The following is a 23,934-nucleotide window of genomic DNA, read 5'->3' on the forward strand; positions in this document are numbered from 1 at the left end:
TTCCGTATATACCATCTAGAGTATCTGTACCATTATATGTATATTTTAAATTATAGTAAGGAGGAGCAGACATAGTGATCATATTTACACTACACTTATATAGATTTTTCGCTTTTTCTGGAAACAGATTTGTTCCAAAGTGAAAAGATATCCCGTCACACTTATCCAAAATGGCGACATTGGAGATACAATGGCAGCATGTTTCTGAGAATGGAAAAAACGTCTGCATACTAACAAGGAACCGTTCATCTTGTGAATCATTACTGTTTGATTTGGCGTATTTTCGGGTAAAAGTCAGAATAATAGAATCAACAAAATATTTTTTCTGCACCACTCTTAGAATCAGTTGCATGTGGTAATCGGTTATGCTGTCATTACAAATAACAAACATGCATTTATCCGGCGTATTCCAGTATGCAAACCATTCAAATTTGCTAATCGTATCTTCCAGTTGAGATGTATTTGTCACAAGAAATATGTAGCTTATGACATCTTTATGACAATATTTCACGAAATACTCGAATTTACCGACTGTAGATTCATTTAGAGAATTTACTTTGAGTTGTAACATTGGTATATGAACGAGTTGTGGTAACAAAGATCCTACATATTCTGTTTCGTCGTCGTCAAAGATAACAAGTGTTCTTGTGATTTTAAAGTACTTTTGCAGGACTTTAAAAGTACAGTCCAGTAAAATTTTATCTTCCGATGCATGTAAGTTCGTGGGTATGATACATGCTAATTGCTTCACCAGCATACACTGTACCAGGAATGCCGTAAAGATGATGTTAAATACTTCCCTACAAAGAAAAAAGTACAGTAAAATAAAGAAAGCAACTTAAATGTTATGAATTCTTTTAGTAATATAAAATTACGATAAATGTAATATGGTAAATAAAATGGAATCTGGAGGGCCGCGGTGGCTCAGTGGTAGAGCGTTTACCTTTGGTGCATGGAGTCCTGGATTCAAACCCTGCTCCCGCCAAGTGAACATTGTAGTAGACAAATATTGTGTGCGTGGGTTTCCTCGGGGTTCTCTCGTTTCCTCCCACTTTCTTCATTCCGCCATTTCATTCATTGCTCATCATCACTGTCTCCTTTAGCCTAGCCGAAATAACCGTGGGACGTAAAAAACTCAAAATGAAATCTGCCATTTAGCTTAATTTCTCAAGTGCAAGGAGTTATGTTACGTATGTCATTTTTGGAATGATTATGTAAGTTGATCTAAGAACACCCGAGAAAATCCATTTACGCATGATAACCTATATGATAACTACAAAAAGCACATAGTGTGTCTCAAGGTTAAAACATATGCCGTCTTATGCAGAGTCCTTTTGACGTATGGTTAGCATTACACTAAAGGCTTGACTACTGCAGAAAACATATGTTAGTCGCTCTTTAGTATGGCACTAATCATGCGTCAGAACGACTCTGCATAAGGCCCATGAAGTCTTAGTTGCAGGGGGCTCATTCCGTAGCCGTTTGTGTCTAAGCAAAGCAAAGTTTGTGGTAGTCGGCATAGCAGTTAAAATTATTTCTTGCATCATTTGCGTTGTGTCGCGATTTGCAAATTGTAAGTAGACTGTTACGGAATGAAACGCCAGGAGTAAACTCTCAACCACTAAGCCATCACAGGGCTGTGACGAGATGTCTAGGTTTCGCTAAGCATATGTCATAGGTATAATTACAAATTTTCTTAATGTTATTTTTTTTTAAATTTTTACTATACTACACTATACTTGTGTTATTATTTACGCTACAGTAATTTTGTGCAACTTTGGTTAAATGGCAAACATGCAGGGAAGACTAACTATCTTGAAACGTCCTTGTAACTTTCAAACTAATAGATTTTAAAGTCCTGAAATATTGCGTCATTTACATATCGAGAGAACGACTTTAATAGACGTTTTCTTCAATACTACCAGATTAATAGTATTGCAAACTCAACATAGAGTTATATATTTTTAAATGGCACTATGTCAGATTATTACAACTGGAAGATCTGACCTCTTTCGATTCACATCTGTTCTCGAAAATGAAAGAATGCGTGTCAAACGACTCACATGACATTATGACGTCAGCTATGTGATTCAAAGATTGCTTTGTGGTCAGGATACCTTTTATCGATAGGATTTTGACAAATAGATTTTTCGCCTAGACAATTGCCTCGTCGGAAATAGTGGAAGGATGTATCTTCATTCTATGTGTATTTCTCTTTATATTCTACCTAGTATTCACAATATACCTAAAGTGGGAAGGTTACTTTCTGACTTCTCCTCTAATTAAATGAATAAAACTACCTATTCCATCCTATGCCATTCTTGATTGAGATAAACTAGATTTTCTGGAAGGATGTTGACCGAATAATGCAAAATCCGTTCACATTATCCATATAAATATGTTTTAAATACTTCTGTCAAGGAAGGAATACTTCCTTTAGCCAGAAACAAATACCAAGGAAAAATTATTTTAAAAATATATTATTTGAGCTATTTTTTCTGCTATGACTATCAAACTAATGTCTTAGTTGTATGCACACTATACTTGAATATCTACTTCGACTTACCTTCACATTGGCGTGGGAGACCCGGGTTTGATCCCGGCGAGAACTCATGTGGTTCGGATTCCATTAAGCAGTAGTCCCTGTCTCATATAGTCACAATGGGGAAAGGGACGTTAAACTTAGATCAAATCCAGAAAAATCGACTTATCTTTAAATTATCATGTACATATATCTTTTTAAAGAAGAATCGATTTAAAGAAAGTACAATATTTTCAATTAATATAACTATATTAATATAATTGAATATATTAATATAATTATATTTTCAATTAATATAATTATATTAATCATATACATGCCTTTCCATCTTTAGCAATATCTGGCAAATAACTGCGTTTTATTCTCTGTCTTTGCTATATACCGATTTCCATGTATTCAATGTAACTGGAAATCTGAAGTTCATTTATTTCTAATGTCAGATTTTTCACTTTGTTTGTATTGGAAATATGACTTAATATTCGTGTTTCTGTAAATAACACACTGACATTTGTATAAATCAACTTAATTACAAGAAATTACTTGTTCATTGTCTCAGCGTCGTATCTTACGGTTTTGACAAAGTTCATTAGACGTCCATTAATGCTAACAAAACAATGCGCTTCTATTTTGTGTTCTCATCGTAACGGATGTCAAGTTTATTGTATGTTTATGACTATTTATTTTCTCTGTCGTACACTATTTCTCTTTATCAAGTTGTCACCCGATACAGTGAATTAAGGTAAATTATAGTTTTTGTCACGTTCTCAGCAAAATAAGATGTCAGAGAAGCTTATAGCGGAGATTAATTATTTATTGAACACTAGCTGAATTACCAACTTTTCGCACAGGAAGAATAGGTTATGGACATCTGTCCAATTTAGCCTTGCGGAGGACATATATTTGGTCTCCCTTCCCATTCCTCACTTCTTAGGATGCGTATTTAATTTGAAAGAAATTACAAAGACCCAACTCGACGCAGGTACACTTCAAACGGTATAGCCATTACTCTTTGCTAAAAATTTATCCCCATTCCACTTAGAAAACGCATTTCAATCGAAGAGAAATGATAAAATCACACGGTAACTCCAAACACTATGTTAAAAATTCATTCTAAACGGTTCAACAGTTTCCTTACTTTCGCTATTTTATAAATAGAAAGTGGAAAATTAAAATATAAAAAAAAGTCTCCGTCCCCTTTTAGAATCAGAATTTTTGAAAACGCTAGAACAACTTATTTATAATAAGGAGTTTATACTCTGAGCTTCCTCTGTCTTACTTGAGTAGCTCATGAGATGTTCAATTTTTGGCATAAATTTTGAACCCTATATCCTCCGTTAGGATTCACATGTTAGTGAAAATGGCATAATAAGAACCCAGTTTGACGATCATTTTAAACGTTTCGGACGTTTTTTCTGTGATGCGATCACTAACAAAATTATTTTCATAATTTGAATGTAGAAAAACTAAAGTGACATTTAATAAACCCAGTTTCTGTTACGTAGTAACTGTTCTCAGAAATTCATTTCAAATAGTTCAGCCGTTTTCCCGTGATGCGATCATAAAAGTATCACTTTCATTTCTATTTACATAATCCTGATATGATATCCTGTATAATTTTTCTTATTATTTTGATTGATTATAATAAGGTAATACTATAATAATAATTATAATATATATATATATATATACACAGACTGTTCCATAATTCGTGTTATTTTCTACAGCGCTGGGAGAAGATGAAGTTTATACACTATTAATGTAAAATTTGGCACTCTTATTGAGAAATATCTGAATTTTTCGAATTTCTAAAGAAAATAAGAGTAAATTGCTGTTTAGCCCCCCTTTTAGGGGTGTACACACGAAAGTTCATTTTCCTTATGGGAGATTCAATGTTAAATTTTAGAAGCAGTTTTCTCCAATAATTATTCGTGAAGATGTTGGAGCAAATGAATTGTATTTGTTACAAAATGCAAAAACACTCATTCACAAAGCTAGTAAAGCCGTCTCAAACATTATTTTGCGAAGGTCCCCCTTTTGGGGGGCAAGGGCGTAAAAAGGTGGTGGGTGATATGTTACCAAAATCCCAAAATTTATCTTCGGAATGCCAGTAAGCATGAGATTAATCACAAATGTCACAGAATTAATGCTCCAATGTCCTTACATGTAAGAGTGACTGATAATGGGGCTACAGCCCCCTTTCAAAAATAAAAAATCACCATAAATATCCTTAGTAGGGACATACGAGAAGAAGGTATTTTTGTTAATTAATGTGAAATTTGGCGTCATTGTATCAAAAGAGTATGCGTTTTTCAAATCTGGAATGTTATTTTGGTAACGCACCGCCTTAGGGGGGCACAGGGGGCGAAGTACTCGATGATGGATCTTTATAAAAATTCAAAATGTTGTTGCGGAAATGCCAGTGAGCGTCAGATTTTTCACTACTGTCACAGAATTAATATTCTAATGCTCCTTGCATGTGCCAGTGATTATATGGGGCTATAGCCCCCTTTCAAAAATAAAAAAATCACCATAAATATCCTTAGTAGTAACATACGAAAAGAAGGTACTCTTTGTCAATTAATGTGTAATTTGGCGTCGTTGTAGCACAACGGTATGCGTTTTTCACATCTGAAATGTTATTTTAGCAATCACTGTCTTAGAGGGGCACAGGGGGCGAAGCATCAGATGATAGACCTTTATAAAAATTCCAAATTTTGTTCCGGAAATGCCAGTGAGGGTCAGATTAATCTTAAATGTCACAGAATTAATATTCCGATGCTCCTTGCATGCGCCAGTGATTGATGTGGTGCTACAGCCACCTTCCACAAATCACCAAAAATCATGATAAATATCCTTAACAGGGACATACCAGAAGAAGCTTTTTTCTATTGGTAGATTAATGTGAAATTTGGCGTTATTGTAATATACAGTTATGTATTTTCCAAATCTGAAATGTTTTTTTGGTAACAGGGGACAAAGGGCGCGATTGGTAATTTTTGGCTTTGGAGGGCACAGGGGCTGAAGTATAAAAATTCCAAATTTTATTTTGGTAGTGTCAATGGGCATGAAATTAATTGCAAGGCGCACAGAATTAATGCTCCTATCTATTTCCATGTACAATCCGCAGCACAGGACCTGCAACATGAGCATGTAAGTTTATTGTGAAACTACGACTAACAGCACAGGGAATCAACATAACGTCTAAGTGACATGAATCACGTCAGGAGAAACCTCGGCGTCCTGCCCTTCACACTTATTTTGGAGCAAAAGACTTCGTCGTTTCACAATAAACACATATCCTCATGTTGCAGGTTTTTTGCTGCGGACTGTACCAGTGACTGATATTAGGCTACAATCCCCTTTCATAAAACAATAGAAATTCATGATGAATGTCCTTATACGGTACATGTACTGGCAGAAGGTAAATATTTTTCATTATTAAAGTGAAATTTGGCATTATTGTCGAAAAATATTTTAGAAAAAGAGCTAAAGCGACAATATGATAATGGTCATGTGTTGATCTCTTTTAGTGGCGTCAACTCAAAATTTGATTGGCCTAACTGGAGTTTCAATGTAAAATGCGGAAAGCAGTTTGCTCTATATTTATACGAATTTTCCTGTAAATTAGCAGTTTCAGGTAGAAAATACGATACCATTCCTCTTCTTCCTCCCATTTCATCTATGATGGTACACGCGTTTCTAGTTTTATTACGCCAAACCTCCAAATTGGGGAAGATAGGCAGTAAGAAAAATTCAAACTTTTCGTTATTTCCCGTGAGCGTTAACATATTTGTGACTAATCTCACGCTCATTAGCATTTTCAAAATAAAATTTGGAATTTTCATAAAGATCCACAATCTTATACTTCGCCCCTTTGTCGCTAAAGGTGGTGCGTTATCAAAATTATACCGAATTTTTGAAAAAAAAAAAAAAAGGCCAGCGCCAAATTTCACATTACTTGATTTAAAAAAAAATAGCTTCTTCCGGTATGTCTCTGTTAAGGATTATTATTGTGATTTGTGGAAGGGGGCTGTGGTCCCACATCAATCACTGGCACATGCAAGGAGCATCGGAATCTTAATTCTGTGTCATTTGTGATTAATCTGATACTCATTCACATATCCAGAATAAAATTTGGATTTTTTTTAGATAAAGATTCAAATGCTTATGCTGCGCGCCCTGTGCCCTCCTAATCCGGTGTCACCAAAATAACATTCTATATTTCAAAAACGGGCACCTTTTTACTAAGATAACAAATTATTTTATATGATTTGACAAGAAATAATGGTTTCTCGGATGTCCTTGCTAAAATATTTATGGCTAATTTTTATGTGATTTTTTGGAAGGGGGCTGTAGCCCCATATCAATCACCGGCACATGCAAAAAACATCGGAATATTAATTCTGCGAAATTTATGATTAATCTGGTGCTCTCTGGCATTTGAAGAATAAAATTTGGAATTTTTATAAACATCCATCATTTTATGTTTCGCCCCCTGTGCCCCCTAAGGCGGTGCGGTACCAAAGTAACATCCCATATTAAAAGACACATACCTTTTTAGCATAATAACACCAAATTTAACTTAATTGATTTTTAAAAAATAGTTTCTTCCGGTATGTTCCTGCTAAGGATATTTATGCTGAATTTTTAATATTTAAATATGATTATTGGAAGGGAGGCTGTAGCCCCATATCAGTCACTGACACATGCAAGGAGCATTGGAATATTAATTCTGTGACATTTAAAATTAATCTGACCCTCACTAGCATTTCCGGAACAAAATTTTGAATTTTTATAAAGGTCTATCATCTGATGCTTCGCCCCCTGTGCCCCTCTAAGACAGTGATTGCTAAAATAACATTTCAGATGTGAAAAACGCATACCTTTGTGCTACAACGACGCCAAATCACACATTAATTGACAAAAAGTACCTTCTTTTCGTATGTCACTACTAAGGATATTTATGGTGATTTTTATTATTTTTGAAAGGGGGCTATAGCCTCATATAAGTCACTGGCATATGCAAGGAGCATTAGAATACTAATTCTGTGACAGTAGTGAAAAATCTGACGCTCACTGGCATTTCCGGAACAAAATTTTGAATTTTTATGAAGATCCATCGTCAAGTACTTCGCCCCCTGTGCCACCCTAAGGCGGTGCGTTATCAAAATAACATTCCAGATTTGAAAAACGCATACTCATTTGATACAATGACGCCAAATTTCACATTAATTAACAAAAATACCTTCTTCTCGTATGTCCCTACTAAGGATATTTATGGTGATTTTTTTATTTTTGAAAGGGGGCTATAGCCCCATGTAAGTCAATGGCATATGCAAGGAGCATTAGAATATTAATTCTGACAGTAGTGAAAAATCTGACGCTCACTGGCATTTCCGCAACAACATTTTGAATTTTTATAAAGATCGATCATGAGTACTTCGCCCCCTGTGCCCCCCTAAGGCGGTGCGTTATCAAAATAACATTCCAGATTTGAAAAACGCATACTCATTTGATACAATGACGCCAAATTTCACATTAATTAACAAAAATACCTTCTTCTCGTATGTCCCTACTAAGGATATTTATAGTGATTTTTTTATTTTTGAAAGGGGGCTGTAGCCCCATTATCAGTCACTCTTACATGTAAGGACATTGGAGCATTAATTCTGTGACATTTGTGATTAATCTCATGCTTACTGGCATTCCGAAGATAAATTTTGGGATTTTGGTAACATATCACCCACCACCTTTTTACGCCCTTGCCCCCCAAAAGGGGGACCTTCGCAAAATAATGTTTGAGACGGCTTTACTAGCTTTGTGAATGAGTGTTTTTGCATTTTGTAACAAATACGATTCATTTGCTCCAACATCTTCACGAATAATTATTGGAGAAAACTGCTTCTAAAATTTAACATTGAATCTCCCATAAGGAAAATGAACTTTCGTGTGTACACCCCTAAAAGGGGGGCTAAACAGCAATTTACTCTTATTTTCTTTAGAAATTCGAAAAATTCAGATATTTCTCAATAAGAGTGCCAAATTTTACATTAATAGTGTATAAACTTCATCTTCTCCCAGCGCTGTAGAAAATAAAACGAACTATGGAACAGTCTGTATATATATATATATAATAGTTAAGTTCGCGTTCCGTTCAGCAGCGAGGCTATATAACACGTGGACCTACAGCTTAACATAGGATCCGAAGTTTCGTCGAGAATCGAACCGGGTCTCCCATGCCAAAGGCATTTTTCTTATTAAGAAATCAAATTCAACCCGTAATTGTCTACTTTTTAGAAAGGGTAAACTCACAGTTCATACTTTCCTTGTCTTATTGATTGATGTTTTCAATTCTTGATGATTGATGTTGCGTGCTTACATATACAGTAATACCCTAGACCAGTGTTTCTCAAAGTGGGGGTCGCGACCCATCGCTGACCCTTTTCTTTTCTTTCTTTTTTCTTTTTCCTTTTTTTTTTTTTTTTTTGTCGCGAGAAGTTTTTTTTTTGTTAAATTATGAACACTTTATTTTGATGTAGAAACTTATGTTGCAAAGTAAGTACAATTCAGGAAATGAAAATTGGAAGCGTTTGGTTAGGATCTGTCACGGGGCAGGGCAATGAATTGGGAATAGTGTTATATTTGTGTTACTTTCCTATGGAAGATTAGAAATATATTTACAAAATTTGTTTGAAATATACCTCCATTACGTAGAATGACAATGTGTATTTGAATAAAATTAGATGGGCCACAAAATATTCTTTTAATTGAGCTGAGCGAAGCGAAGCTCTTATACTCGGGTTAGCCGTTTGGTTGTCCGCAAACTCCTCCTAGACCGTTTGGCCGATCTCAACCAAACTTAGCACGCTGATAGAGTATGTCGTGCTGAGTGAGAACATAGGTCGAAATAAAAAATCCGATGTACCATCGAGGAATAATCACCGAAAAACGCTTCCTGATTACGTAGTTTAAGCTCGCTCAGCTCATTTCATTGCAATCGGGTATATACATTGCATTCCTAGTATTTAATGTGGGTCGCGGTAACAACAAGTTTGAGAATTATTGCGTAGACAAACAAGCTATGAGTAAGAGCAGCAACATCTTCAGTCGTTGTTTCTCGATTATTTTTTGAAATCATGTATGTCCGTAGTTCTTTGATTATTAGAATAGTTGCATACTTCCTCCAGGGGTACAACCAGGGACTTCGCACACCAAAATCGTTGGTGCTAACATTTTGGTGGAATAGTAGCTCTAATACTAGAACAAATAGATAAACTTGAACATTCACTTTTCTTTTTAATGATCTCTAATATTAGAACGAATAGATAATCTTGAACATTCACTTTCCTTTTTAATGATCTCTAATATTAGAACAAATAGATAAACTTGAACATTCACTTTTCTTTTTAATGATCTCTAATATTAGAACAAATAGATAAACTTGAACATTCACTTTTCTTTTTAATGATCTCTGTTCGTGCCCACAGTTGGTAAATTTTGAGGCATATACTAACGAGAAAGTGTTTCAAAAAATAAAAATACAGTATATAATTAAGTTCCTCTAATCTTATGTAGGGTTATATAGTTTCTGAGAAGTTTTCTTTCTTTCTTTCTTTTTTCTTTTCTTTTTTAAAATTACTGTGTAACACTTGTTTTGATTGTGTGATAAATTATTTTGAGAACGTCATTGCATCTGGAATCACAAATGGAGCATAAATCTACTGCATGTAAGCAGAATCTATTTTCGGTATCACTATAGTAAGGGGGTAGAGAGCTTGGTCTTGGTAAGCATTTCCGTGCCTATTCCATGTCATGGAGTTTCTATAATTTTATTTCTTGCTTTCCCTATCCTTTGCCGGTGGTGAAATAAAATATCTAGTTCATCGTCATACAATTATAGCCTGTAGGTTAAAGAAGACCAATAACAAATGTAATAGATAATGAAGGAGTTGGTGGAATACAAATAAGAGCTTCCCCGTGTGAAGTGTTTAAGGTTCGGAGCACCCACGTAGTAGGCGCCTATGCATTAAGTCAACATTTGTCTCGTGTGGCTCCAGTTCGATTTTCGGCGGGAGCATTCACTAAGCTTTCGGTGCTTACCGAATGTCGTCCATCCAGAAATAATGTGTACAAAGCCAGAAATAACAGCGACAGAAGTCGATTTGAAGAATGATAAATGTAAAATGATCATACCTGGGTGAAACCAGGAATCCTTATCATGGGAAATAAGCGCTCGTCTTCTTTTATCTTTCCTGTAGATATGATTATGTTCTTGAAAGGACTTTCTTTGATTTTATACGATTCATTGCATGTTATACTACCTTCCATCAATAATTTATTCAGTGTATATTAATTTAATTTGAAAGAGATTGAACATGTGTAAAATACATTTAAACATGTGTGATACATTTAAACAAAATACAGTATATTTGATTATATTTAAAAATATAATTTTAAATGTGATTTTTATGTGTATATTTAGAGCAATGTAAAACTTTGAAGTGCGTATTTTTGTTAGTATTAAGTGAAGCATTATAGAAATATATGAATTTAAATAGTTTACTCCCTACCTATATTTTTATTTATTTATTTTCAGTATGACTGTATATGTTGGATTTTTTCTTTGTCTTCTATCGTTGTATGGAATTGGGGATGGTGAAGAATTGATATTTGAGGAGAATTTTGATGTCTTGGATGAGACATTTTGGCATCATTCAGTAACAGTATCAGGCAATGGCAACAAAGAATTCCAGTTTTATAGAAATAACAGAAAGAACAGGTAAAATACATTTAAAATGGAACTGTTTAAAAAGTGAGGAAATACGTAATAATGTTATAATTCAAATTTGGAAGTTAATTGGTAACAATATTTGAAACAGGCAAATAATCATTCTTTAAATTGATTGCTATTATTTATTCTTCTTCACCGCATCTTCTTACACTGTTTGATAATTGCTGATGAACAAACACATATTGACCCATAAGTTTTAGGAACATGATCCGCGTACAAGAGACCGATGTATGAGCACAGATGTTTCTTAATTAGTCCAGGGTTATTCCTAAAATAAGGGTAGTATTACACGTCGTACAAAGAAACAAATCGTGATAAGAACGATGAAAGAAGATCCAATCCAATATGGCGAGAAGACTTAAAATACAGGTTTCCTTGAGTACAGAGAATTCCGATAACATCAGTAAGCCGTATGATCACGTCGGATAGCTAAGATCCTGCGCACCTGTTTGGCATATTGTCAATGAGAGTGTTCTGAAAAGAGCCTTATTTTTCCTTGAGGGTAGTTTTGAAGGCCTAGAAGGTCCGGGGTAGTAGATTCTTTTGTGCAACTCTTTCTTGAGAGTATCCCAGTTTTCTATGGGATTAAACGGCAGGTATGTGTGAGTATGCGTTGTCATCTTCGTAAGCAGAGTCAAAATCCATTGCAGTAAAATACAAATATATTCCTTCAGGATTACGGTAAGTACCTTCTCCAAAATCGGATCCTGCGTCGAAGATATCCAGTGGCATTTTATATTATGCCCCTTCGCCATTGGATAATATTATCCTCCCTATTCTTTCTACACAATGTGATGTTCAGAATCACTATCACATAGATTAATAATATATCTTAGATCGTCATATTGGATCCTTTCTGGGTCTCACATGTCAATCACAATGTTCCCTATACCAATGTAATCTGGCACGACGCTGAATGGGAGATAATAAAACACATTTCAGTGCGTTTTCCGGACATACAACTCAATACTAGCTCAATGGTAGAGAGTTTACTTCTGATACGCCAGATCCCTGATTTGATGTCCCGTCAAGTAGGTTTGTGGTGGACAACACCGTGTCAGTGCGTTTTCTCGGGGTACTCCAGTTTCCTCCCACATTCTCATTCCACAAATTATTCCATCATCATTCATTTGGCTTAATCATCCATCTCCCTTAGCCTAAAGGACACAATCGTGAAAAGCTAAACTGAAAGATTTCATTTTCATTTCAATACTATTCATTTGCAGTAACTGGCAGATTGCTTCATTTTTGCGAACTGGCTTTTGTAGCGTTCCTGTCGAACTAATTGTACGTTTTCCATAACTACTCCGCCGTTGATACGGGGGTGCGGTGGCTCAGTGGTAGAGCGTTCACCTCAGGTGCTTGGGGTCCCTGGTTCGATCCCAGCTCGCGCCGTGTGGAATTTGTGGTGGACAAACACCGTGCTCGTGGATTTTCTCGGGGTTCTCCCGTTTCTTCACACTTTCTTCATTCCACTATTTCACTCATTTCTCATTATCCCGTCTCCTTTAGCCTAACCGGCATAACCGTGGGACGTTAAACTTAAAGATTGCATTTCATTTTTTCCACCATGGATACGCATAGCTGTAAAGCGTATACTTTCTGAAATCGGGAAATATTCTTTGTTACGCCTCATACCACAATCTCTGTGATACTTTGACTTGCTTCAAGTCAAAATGCAATCATAATCACTTCAATGAACACTTCCTGCCATCTTCCACTAGATTTGCTTTACACGACAGTATTACGCTAACAACGTTGTTTACTGTATTCAGAGCCGTCATTTAGGGAGGAAAGGGGGCAATTACCCCCCCCCAAGAGTTTGAGGAATACATATACTTCAATCGATTGTCTACTAATATACTAGTACAAAACGAGAAAGTCTTATGTCGGTGGTGTTTTTGCCCCTCCAAACGAAGTCTGAAATGACACCCCTGACTGTATTTGAGTATATCTCGTTGATACCCCTTTTTACTCAGTTTTGCATTTTCTCCTGGTATGAAGACACACAAAACGCTTGCCTGTACTGCTGCGGGTAATTAAAGACTGTGCCCTCTACCGGTATATTTATACACTACACAAATACAGAGTTGTGTGAACCAGCGGTGTAGCCAGAAACTCATTCAGGGGGCTCACTGTAACGTCCACCTCCGCCTAGCCTCTTCAACTCGAATCCAAATCGAAAGTTTTTAATAATAATAATAATAATAATAATAATAATAATAATAATAATAATAATAATAATAATAATAATAATAATAATAACTGTCGATCTGAACTCGACTTGAAGAGGCTTGGAGGAGGTGGACGTTACAACTGACAAAGGACAAGCCCACTTACAAGTCAGATCTCAAGTAACTATCAAAAAAATAGAAATATTAAGGGAAGTCTTTAATTCCCTTTGAGTTCAAAATTAGTTTTCTATTGTTTTGTTTCGTAATAACAGAAAAAGTTTGAAAATCACCACTCCACTTGTTTCTATAATTTTTCTTTATATATTATGAGATATTTAGTTGAGCTTTGTTCTCTTTGAGTCTCTTCCAGAATCTTTAGGACTGCATTATCATAAGGTCGTATCAATTTCCATTCACTTAGTAGCAGATTTAGTAGCTTTAGTTAATATTTATGTGTATTTCTAGATATATTTATTGGTATTTTATTTTATCTTTATGCATTGTTTATTTTTTTTAAGATGAACAATACCCGAGAATATGTTAGCATAGATATACCTGAGTCAGAATACTTAACTCTTGATGCCACAGGGCATTTAGATCTTAAAAGGAATTCTAGTTTTGTAACTTTAAACATGGTATTAACGCCACCAACTCAGGGCAGTTTGAATATTGGACATATTCTCTCCCTTTTTGTTCATTTCTTGAAAAATTATATGCAAAGTTCAGTGGGCACATATGGTTTTACTAGTATGACAAATGCTTCCAGCATTAATAGTTCTAGAAATGAACATCGACAGGTTATACAGGAATAGTTATATAGAATGTTGACCCTACAGGGGATAATCGATCTCGCAATAAGTATCTTAACCTTCGGAACTATTATAGGAGAGTCTCGAATGTTATAAATTCGACTCCTCGAACAGATATAATAATGTTTTTGATAGAAAATCCCAATTTTCGATCAGAACTTAAGAATCCCGCATTTTGTAATGAAGATAAGGTTTTGTAAATCCATCTTCTCGTTTTCAATATAATCGTTCTGATTTCAATTTAGAGCATAAGCTTATGTTAAAGTATACTCATGAGTTCTCTAGCTTATCTAAAAAATAAAATGAAGGATATTAAGAACGTCAATGGTAACAACAGCTTACACGTTTTCGAGATGTTGATTAAAGTAGAAGAGATTCTAATGAACAGTAGTTACTCATTAGGAATAATTTTATCTGCTTTGATTCCAAAATTCGAGGGTGTGATTTTAAAATCAGTGGTATCAGCTTGGAAAGAGAATGTCAATTGGGAAACTTTTAGACAGAATATGCTAATGAAATTTGTAACACCTATTCGTATTCACACTTTAGTTCGTAAAAGAGTTTACAGAAAACAAAAGATTTCAGAACTTATGAATGATTATGTTAAATCCATAATAGTTTTCATGAAGGTTTTAAATTTGAATTTAGAGGAAGGAGAATTAGTTAGAATAATTTTGTGTGGGATGAACCCTAATCAAATGTTCAAGATGCTTAATTATTATGTACCAGTGAATAGATTAGAACTTTTACAAATATCTGAACAGTTTGTTATTAATACTGGAGAACAACTTGAAAATAATCGATGTATGGAAATTAACAAGGGAGAAAATATAATGTTGTCCAACAATAGTATGTTATCATATTCGGATGTTAGGGCAAATTATCAAAGGACTGCTTTTCCACGTGATGCAAAATTGGATCAATTGAAGGAGGAGTCTAGGAGTTCGATTACTTCAGGTTTTCGAAATAAAAATAATAAAGATCGATCGGAGGAAAATGGTAGCAGGAATTTTAATAGAATTCCATCGGAGATGGATGGTGTAGTGGCAACTTTTATTTCGGGAAATGTAAACAATATTTTGACTAATATCTGTCTCGACGGTGGGTCGACTTTCAACCATGTTACCAGTAATCTAATTAGACATTGTAGTGCAGAACAGTGTATTCGCAAAGTGGACTAATGAACAGTTAATGCTCCTTCGGGGTTGAACTTTGCAACGAATGAAGAAGTGTCTCTGAATGTGAATTTGGCAGAGTTCTTTCAGGAGATGATATTCCGAGTGGTTAAGCAGCTACCGTGTGATTGTCTACTGGGTATGCCTTTTCTTCGAGCAACATCTGCGGTGTTGGACTACAAGAATAACACCATGAGTCTGCACGATTGTAGAAAGAGACGGCGACTTATTTATCGTCGTGATGTTTTTGACCGAATAAAAAGGGATAGAGATCTGGCGATCCGGATGGCCAACGGAAGTTTTCTAAAATGAACTTTTTCTAAGAATTCAGTAAATAAGAACTCTTCGGGACGGACTTCAATCTTCATTAGAGCCGATACTCTTTCTTTCGGAGGCGGCGCGGTGACTCAGTGGTAGAGCGTTCACCTCTGGTGCTTGGGATCCTGGGTTCGATCCCAGCCCCCACCAAGTGAACTTTGTGGTCGACAAACACCGTGCTCGTGGATTTTCTCGGGGTTCTTCCGTTTCCTCCCACTTTCTTCATTCCACCATTTTACTCATCTCTCATCATCAACGTCTCTTTAGCCTAACCGGCATAACCGTGGGACGTAAAAGTCAAATATTTCATTTCATTTCTTTCTTTCGGAATTAGTGACAAGGGGATTCAGTGTGACTTGGATCTTTAGCGGTTGGAATCTCTTGTAACGTTCCTCTTTGAGCGTTACATTTTCTCAAAGAGATTATTTGTAGAAATGTCTAATTAGTTCTTAGTAAATGTTATTTCCTTTTATATTTTCTTAATTCTCGACCCTCATGAAGGATTCAAGATGGTCGACAATTGGACTAGTGTGTGTAGTCGTAGTGTGCTACTTTTCTTTTGTATGTCTATGACTTGCGTCGAGCGGATATCTTTCAGCTTCTGAAGATAGCGCTGACTGCTTGAAATAATTTGAAATTTGTGTTTCGTTTAAACGGAGGGATTATTATAAATTTGCATACATAAACATTGATTCATATAAATTCTATTTCTATTTAGTCATACATATTATTAAAGTTGTCGTTTCGGTATTACGCTCTAATGCGTAGTAAGGAGCGACCAATCAGAGAGCGAGTTGGATGCAGGCGCACGCTCCCTTTGTCTTAGCTCTTTGTACCGGGAAAAATATGGTGGTGAGAACGGAGGTGCAGTTTTCGTCCTGTCTTTTGACCTGATTACTGTATGTCATGCAGTGAAATGATTGTTTCCCATCACGAACCTTTTAAATAGGAGGTGCTGTGACGGAATAGTGATGGTAGATTAGTGTGTGTGCAGTGAACTACAATAAATTACCTACGAACACTCAGCTCGTGCTCGTACAGGATATTACTAGGATAGTCTTGATACTCGCTAATCGTTTGCTGTGATGTAAGTGGAAGTCTAACAGTCCTTTCCCAAGAACTGTCTATGGGACCAAGCTCGAGTATGTATGGCTTCTTCTTCTTGACGTAGCGATTCCCCGTCCTCTGCTTTCCTTAATATGAGACTCCGTCCTTTGTTACTCGTCGTCTGATTCCACCTGCTTTTGTGGGACTTAAATGCATCTTTCAGTGAAGTTCCCGTCTGCGGTCATTGTTGTGAACGTGAGTGTTTCAGCAACTTTGCAGTGAGATTGTCTACCTGGTGAGGGAATTGGTGGAGTGTATTTGATTGCTATCAATCAAAGAAGGTTGCCATTTGGTCAAGCTGTGCCTATGCCTATGATTACGACCGTCATGTACCGAGATGCCTGTGAGGTCGTTGGAAACCGGTTGCTACCCTAGGATGCTGTCCGAACTGGAGCCCTTTGAACTGGCCTGTGGTGTCGGTGCTGTCCACTTGTAAGCAGCGAAAGGTTGGGTAAGCTTTGGGTAATCGTCCCAGGTAACTATGTTTCATTATCTTTTATCTCATTCTATGAAAGGAATAATATCCCGGAAATGTGAGGGAATTTTTCCGCCGTTCATGTAATTCGTTCAAGTCGTCTCCATTTACAATATCCAGTGCTATACTATTATCGTCGTGTGTTTATTCTGTGATTTGAATCGTTTATAAACTAAAGACAATATATATACATCCATTAATCATTGGTTAATCAGTGCATTTACGTACTATATTTATTTCAGTTCTACAATGTCTATAATGTCATTTCAAGTGAATCCTGTCTGTAACATGTCCGAGTAAACGAAAGTGAGTCTCTATCCAGTAAGTCGAATCATACGCCGATGGGGTAGTCTGATATCAACACCGTTTCTCTCTTGCTTTAGATGGAATCATTTCCCGAGTTGCGTAGATGTATAATGTATCACTCGTTACCATCTAGCTTATGTTCGTCTAGTAGCGGGCACTCCGTATTAGTTATCACAATATATATACATATACATACATATATATTTCATGATCTAAGTATTAAGTTGCCACACTGCAAATTTTATGTAAATCCTCGAGTTGTCTTCATGTCATATCTTAGCTATAATGCTATTCACTAGTTTAGCAGGACGCGTCGAAGACGGTGGGCATACGCTAGCACTCACATTTCCGATGTGAGGGTGTCAGGGGTAGAGTCTAATTTATTGGTTGGTCTTGTACTTCCTATAATGTTTCTGCAGTATGTATTGTTATTACCGCCGCTGTTAATTTGTAAGTTATGTCGAGGGAAATGCCCTCTTAACAGTTGGGTGCGGAAGTAGTGGAAACGTTATGTGTTTGGGAAGGAAGGTTAGTCGACACAGCCACATGCTTACTCCCTCTGCTGTGAGATGTTTTGTGAACAGTAATGTATCTGAAATTTCCTTCGCTTGCTGTGATGCAGCCTACCAAAGATTATGTCCTGATATTTATTTGAAAATGTAAACAACTCTTGTTATTGAGGATACTGTTCAAATATTGCTGTTACTCATCTTTAGTTGTGTTGGTGCTAGAAGTTTCTGAAATCTTTAAGGATCGAATACAGATGATTTTTTTCCTTTTTCTTTTCTGACAATTGAGTTTAGCTGTCTATGTTTACTAATGCCATTTCAATATTATACGTTGTTTGCAAGAGAGTTAAATAAATATGATTGCAAGGTATGTGGTGTTGTTTCGAAAAGATGATTTTTTTATTTTTATCTTCCTCCTTCTCCATACCAACGATGCCATTAGTGTGCAAGAGTCTGGATTTAAGTGACGTTGCGCTTACTGGTCTATAGTTGTAGCGTAAGAAAGGAATATATCGGCGACCCAATTTTTTTCCTTTCCCCTAACGTCAGCTACGAACTAGAGTAAATGTTACGTTTCAAGTTTGGCTTCCCATAGCCAGGATTTAACATGGTATTTTTTCAAGTTTGGCGTACACAGCCAGAATTCTAATTACTGTAAAATGTAACGCCACAAGTTGGCTACCCAGCCATAGAATCGAACTAGCGTAAATAGCGCTTTTCACTCTAATATTGACTATCAATGCACCGAATTCTTCCAACTCTTAGAATTAAGGTACATGATTGAATGTGATTTGTCGAAGAATTTTAATGAGCTTGTCATTGAAAATAATGAAAGGGAACAAGATTTAAAATATCCCGGAATTGTTAATGAAGGTCTTGGTGTTTGTGAAAATTCTGTAAATGGTCGTGAAGGAAAAAAGATAGAAAGACTTTCATTGATATGGCCATGGTTTCAACGAACTGTGAACGCGTTGATAATGTGGTTGATCGTCCATGTCTTGGAAAATCCTCAGATGTTAATGACCATCCTAATTTTATTTCTTCTGCTATTAATGATAAAGAACTGAAGTCTTCATTGGTGAATGAATCTTCAAAACGGACAGCTAAGAAGAACAAGAGCAAAGGAACAAGCAGAAAACTTCTGAAGAAAAACAAAAATCGTCTGATGTTAGAGACAATACTGGATAAAGGCCAAAAGACTATTGTTCATCAACCTTACTTACCAAAAACTGGAAAGGATTTGGAGAATATTTCGTCAAAGGCTTCATATGTGGATGTTGAGTTAGCTGAGAATTTCCATGCTCTCCTGAATGTGTTTCGTAGAATATTTCTCGTCGGAAATCTACGAAAGTTCGATCTAAACAGGTGAAAAACCAATCGATCATACAGGGTGAAAAACCAAAAATTGACGATATCTGGAGTTATCGGGTTCCTGACATAAATTCTTTCATTGACTCATTTAAGAAAATATTCTGACGTTATAACTGAAAGAGTAGGACGTATTAAAGGTTTTGTAGGAATAATTTATTTATCTGAAAATAAGCCTTTTAAATAGAATCATTTTCCTGTTCCCAAAAATAAGGAAAACATTTTTGAAGATCAGATAAAGATTTGATACGTCAAGGCATAATAGTTAACTTTGATCATTCAAACTATGCGAGCAGTTGTTTCTTAGTGAAGAATAAAAGTAACTCTTTTAGGATCGTCTGTAATTATGTTAAGGCAAATGAATTGATAGTTAACGATCCTTTTTCATCTCCTAATATTGAAGAATGCTTAGTAGGGTTGGCTGATAATAAATTTCATAGCAAATTCGATTTACAGAAAGCGTATAATCAAATCGTATTAGACGATAACTCACGTGACATAACGACAATTGTCACTCCGAAAGTCTTATATCAATATACGAGAGTTCCTCTAGGTAGTAAGACAGGAAGTAACATTTTATCTCGTGTTATGCATAAAATTCTTCGAGATTTGGAAAAAGAAGGTGTTAAATCATATTTTGATGATGTCATCATCTTATCCGATTCTATTGAAGAACATAAGAAAACGATACATAAAGTTTTGCAAAAATTCAAAGAAAATAATCTTACTATTTCTGCTGATAAATGTATGCTTTTCATAAAAAAATATTACTTAGGTTATGTTATATCTGGAGATCAAATGGAAATTAATTCGGCTAGAGTATCTGCTATCAAGAACATTCCTCCACCGCGAAATCGGAGAGGCTTAATGAAGATCTTTGGATTTTTAGCTATTATCCTAAATTTGCATAAGAAATGCAAGAAATAATGGGACGTCTCAGTGAACTTAAATCTAAAAATTCTACATTTGTCTAGACATCAGATAAGTCGTTCTTTCAGTAAAAGTGTTCCGGGAGAGCACACTTAGTATTCCGGTGGGGTACTGCTATAATATAATAGCACTATTCTATGTGCTATTATATTATAGACGAAGTATTTTTGTCTCCTCCGGGGGCACTTTCAGAGCTCCGGGGGCAGTGCCTCCTAAAAATATGTCTGGGAGAAACAATGCTTCGGATCATCAAAGAGTCCTAGATAAATTAAAGAATATATTAGTGGAAAATGTAGTTCTTAAGACTCCTGATTTGAATAAACGGTTCACGCTTAATGTCGACGGATCTGATAAAAGTATCGCGGGCTGTCTGTCTTATTGCAGGAAAATAAAAAAGGTGAGCTTCAACCCGTATCTTTCATTAATAAGAAACTCTCTGAAATAGAGAAACATCGTAGTATATACGAGATAGAGTTTATAAGTCTAGTAAAAACCATTTCCATATTCAGACGTTATTTCGTTAAGGAATTCGATGTTCTTACGGATAACAAGGCGCTAACTTGGACTTTCAGCAATTCTAAGAAATTATTGAAATATGGGCCTTTGGTCGAAACCCTGTGTCAATTTTCTTTCAAAATTAAACATGTTAGATCGAGTGACAATTTAGTTACTGACATTTTGACTAGGGTTTCCTTACGAATTTAGTATTATTGATGATCCGATGGGGTTAGCAGCCTTTGACAACAATTTGAGGCTAGCTCATATGTAGACACTTCCTTTAATCAAGGAATCCAGAGACGAGATACAAAGGAAAGATTCAGAGTTAAAATCTTTGATTGATAAACTGAATAATGGTGATTCTGTTACTGGATATGTTCCTAATAAGAACATATTAATGAAGAGAACAAATCATCTTCTTAATCTGTATAAGATTGTAATACCGAAAGCTTTAAGACGAGTCTTGATAGAGTACTACCATGACGACAAATTGATTGGTGGTCACTCTGGAGTTTTAAGACTCTCAAAAAATGAAAGTTTACTTGTCAGAATTTAAAAGAGAAAGTAACAGAATTTGTTAGAAGCTGTCATAGATGTCAATTGACAAAGAAGGAGAATCGAAAGAAAATTGGTCTTCCAGTTTCGGAGAATAGTAAGCGTATTGGAGCGTACTAGATGTTTGACATAATAGGAATTCTGTCCAATTGAAAAGTTATAAGTACACCCTTATAGGAATATATAATGCAAACCGTTTTATGGTGCTGGAGAAATAAAAATCTTTCATTTCGTCATCTATTACGAAAACGATGACCGAGATTTTTAGTCGGTTGGGTTACCCAGATGCGATTTCGACTGATAATGCCTCAGTTTTCGTTTCTGAGTATTTTAAGAAATTTCTATTTAGGCTAGGAACGTTTCATTAAGACGTTAAAAGCCTCTATTAGATCATATTTTGCTCATAAACAACATCTGTGGGCAACCCTAATTCCAGATTTACAATATACGGTTAATATTAGCGAGCATTCCTGACTGAAGATGTATCCAATCGAGGCTTTTTTCTACGTCGTATTTACACTCCACTGGAAAACCTATGGAACATCTCAGAGTCCGATTTAGCATATAGATCTTCCCATGATCTCTGGCTTCAGGTTATGTCGAACATGGGAAAAAAGCTGGAATAGGAGAAAGAAGCTCATGATTCAGCGAAGAAGAGAGGCTACGTTTGGAATTGGCGATAAAGTTTTACTCCGAACGCATATTAAGTCTTCTTTGAAAGATCGTATTGCTGTCTCTTAGTGACAAATGACATGATCCATATGTTGTCATCAAATTCCTTACCCCAAATACCGTTTTAGTTTCAGATGAGAATGATAGTTTCGAATCATATAAACGGAGTAATGTTTCTGAAGTCAAAGTGTATCGCGAACCTAAATATTAGATCTGTTTAGAATTTTGTTCTGGAAGAGAAGGGAAGGAATTTGTATAGAATATTTCGTATCGATATGTTAAGATTGATTGTTCTTGATTAATTTAGTAATTGAAATTTGTATATAATTGTAAATAGGAATTATGGCCATAATTTCGAAAAATTTTTATTTTTAATTAAGTTACTAAATTTTTTAGTAGTTCATTCTTGTTATTTTGTAAATTTAATTATTGAATATTAATTAAATAATTTTTACCTTATTGTTTTGTATATATTGTTTATTTCATTTTGTATATATATATAAATATTTTATCTTATATTAATTATTGTTTTTCTTTTTTGTAGAATTTTCCATGTCCATAATGTGAAAAAATTCTGAGTTTTAGATTTTTTAACAGAGCGGTGGTTGTAACGAACCCTCATTTCGAGCTGCTTGTTACCATTAAAATGTGGTATCGTCCAAGGATTTTCAATTTATTAAAGAATTAAAAGAAAAAAATTAGTATTAACCGTAAAAGGATATGGTTATAGTTACTTTGAATGACTTTAAATTGAGCCTTGTATAATAGTATGTAACTCTATTATGGCTAAAACGATTAGTTTCTTTAAAACGTTTATCTTTTTTTAAGAAAAGGAAGAAAAGAGAATGAAAAGTTTTGCTGGTTAGGTGTAGCATGAGAGAAAAAAGGAATGCAATCGCGCAAAAGGAGACGTGGCTAGTTCGTTCATGTTGTCTTCGAGTCAGCGTATCACTGTGATACCTGACTTTTCCTTTGTCAACAGAAAGGTTGACCTCCGCCTAGCCTCTCCAACTCGAATCCAACTCGAGTTTTTTAAAAATCAAATAATAATAATAATAATAATAATAATAACTGTCGATCTGAAATCATTCAGAAAGGCCTGACAGAAGATACTTCACGGATAGAACCCTCTTCCCAGCTTAAAGCCATGCTCCAATATTCCTTTTGTTCACAACAAAACTTCAGGATATATATTAAAATAAACACCAGAAATCAATTTTTCATTTACAAATTCATTCAACGAACAGACCTTGTGTATATTTATTAATACGTTAGATTAACGCATAGACGCAAAATAACAACAAACATATATAAGAAAATTAAAATAAATTTAAATAGGAAATAATGAAAAAATATTAGCTCTTTCGTTTCGTTAAAGTCAATCGATTTTAGACAATAGTTCGAAACAAAGTTAATCAATTTCAGTTAATAATACAAAATTCTCAATAGTCACCAGTAGTACCTTTCTATTATCTTGATAAATATAAAAAATATTCGGCCGAAATATGATTTCGGAACAAAAATGTAAATCAGGAATTCAAAGTACTTTCATATTTAAATTAGAACTAGATTGGTTTAATCATCGTTAAAACCAAATGATTACTCAATAAGGATTCCAAATAATAATAATAAATTCTTTCAAAAATCCTAGTCATTTTTAATATTTTGTCCAGTAAACAATTTTTACTCTAGTATGTATGATCAA

General features: G+C 35.2%; 1 protein-coding gene across 1 annotated transcript in view; it reads left to right on the top strand.

The window, feature by feature from the left end:
- LOC145694773 (beta-1,3-glucan-binding protein-like) overlaps positions 1–23,934 on the top strand; it is a 75,895-nt gene that overhangs the window by 13,852 nt on the left and 38,109 nt on the right. Inside the window, exon 2 of the mRNA XM_081771403.1 lies at positions 11,139–11,321. Coding sequence (XP_081627529.1) covers positions 11,140–11,321 — 182 coding nt within the window. The 5' untranslated portion in view covers position 11,139. The remainder of the gene's footprint in view (positions 1–11,138; positions 11,322–23,934) is intronic.

The sequence above is a fragment of the Thermobia domestica genome, chromosome 9 (assembly GCF_964235325.1).
Source record: "Thermobia domestica chromosome 9, izTheDome1.hap1.1, whole genome shotgun sequence".
NCBI lineage: Eukaryota > Metazoa > Arthropoda > Insecta > Zygentoma > Lepismatidae > Thermobia > Thermobia domestica.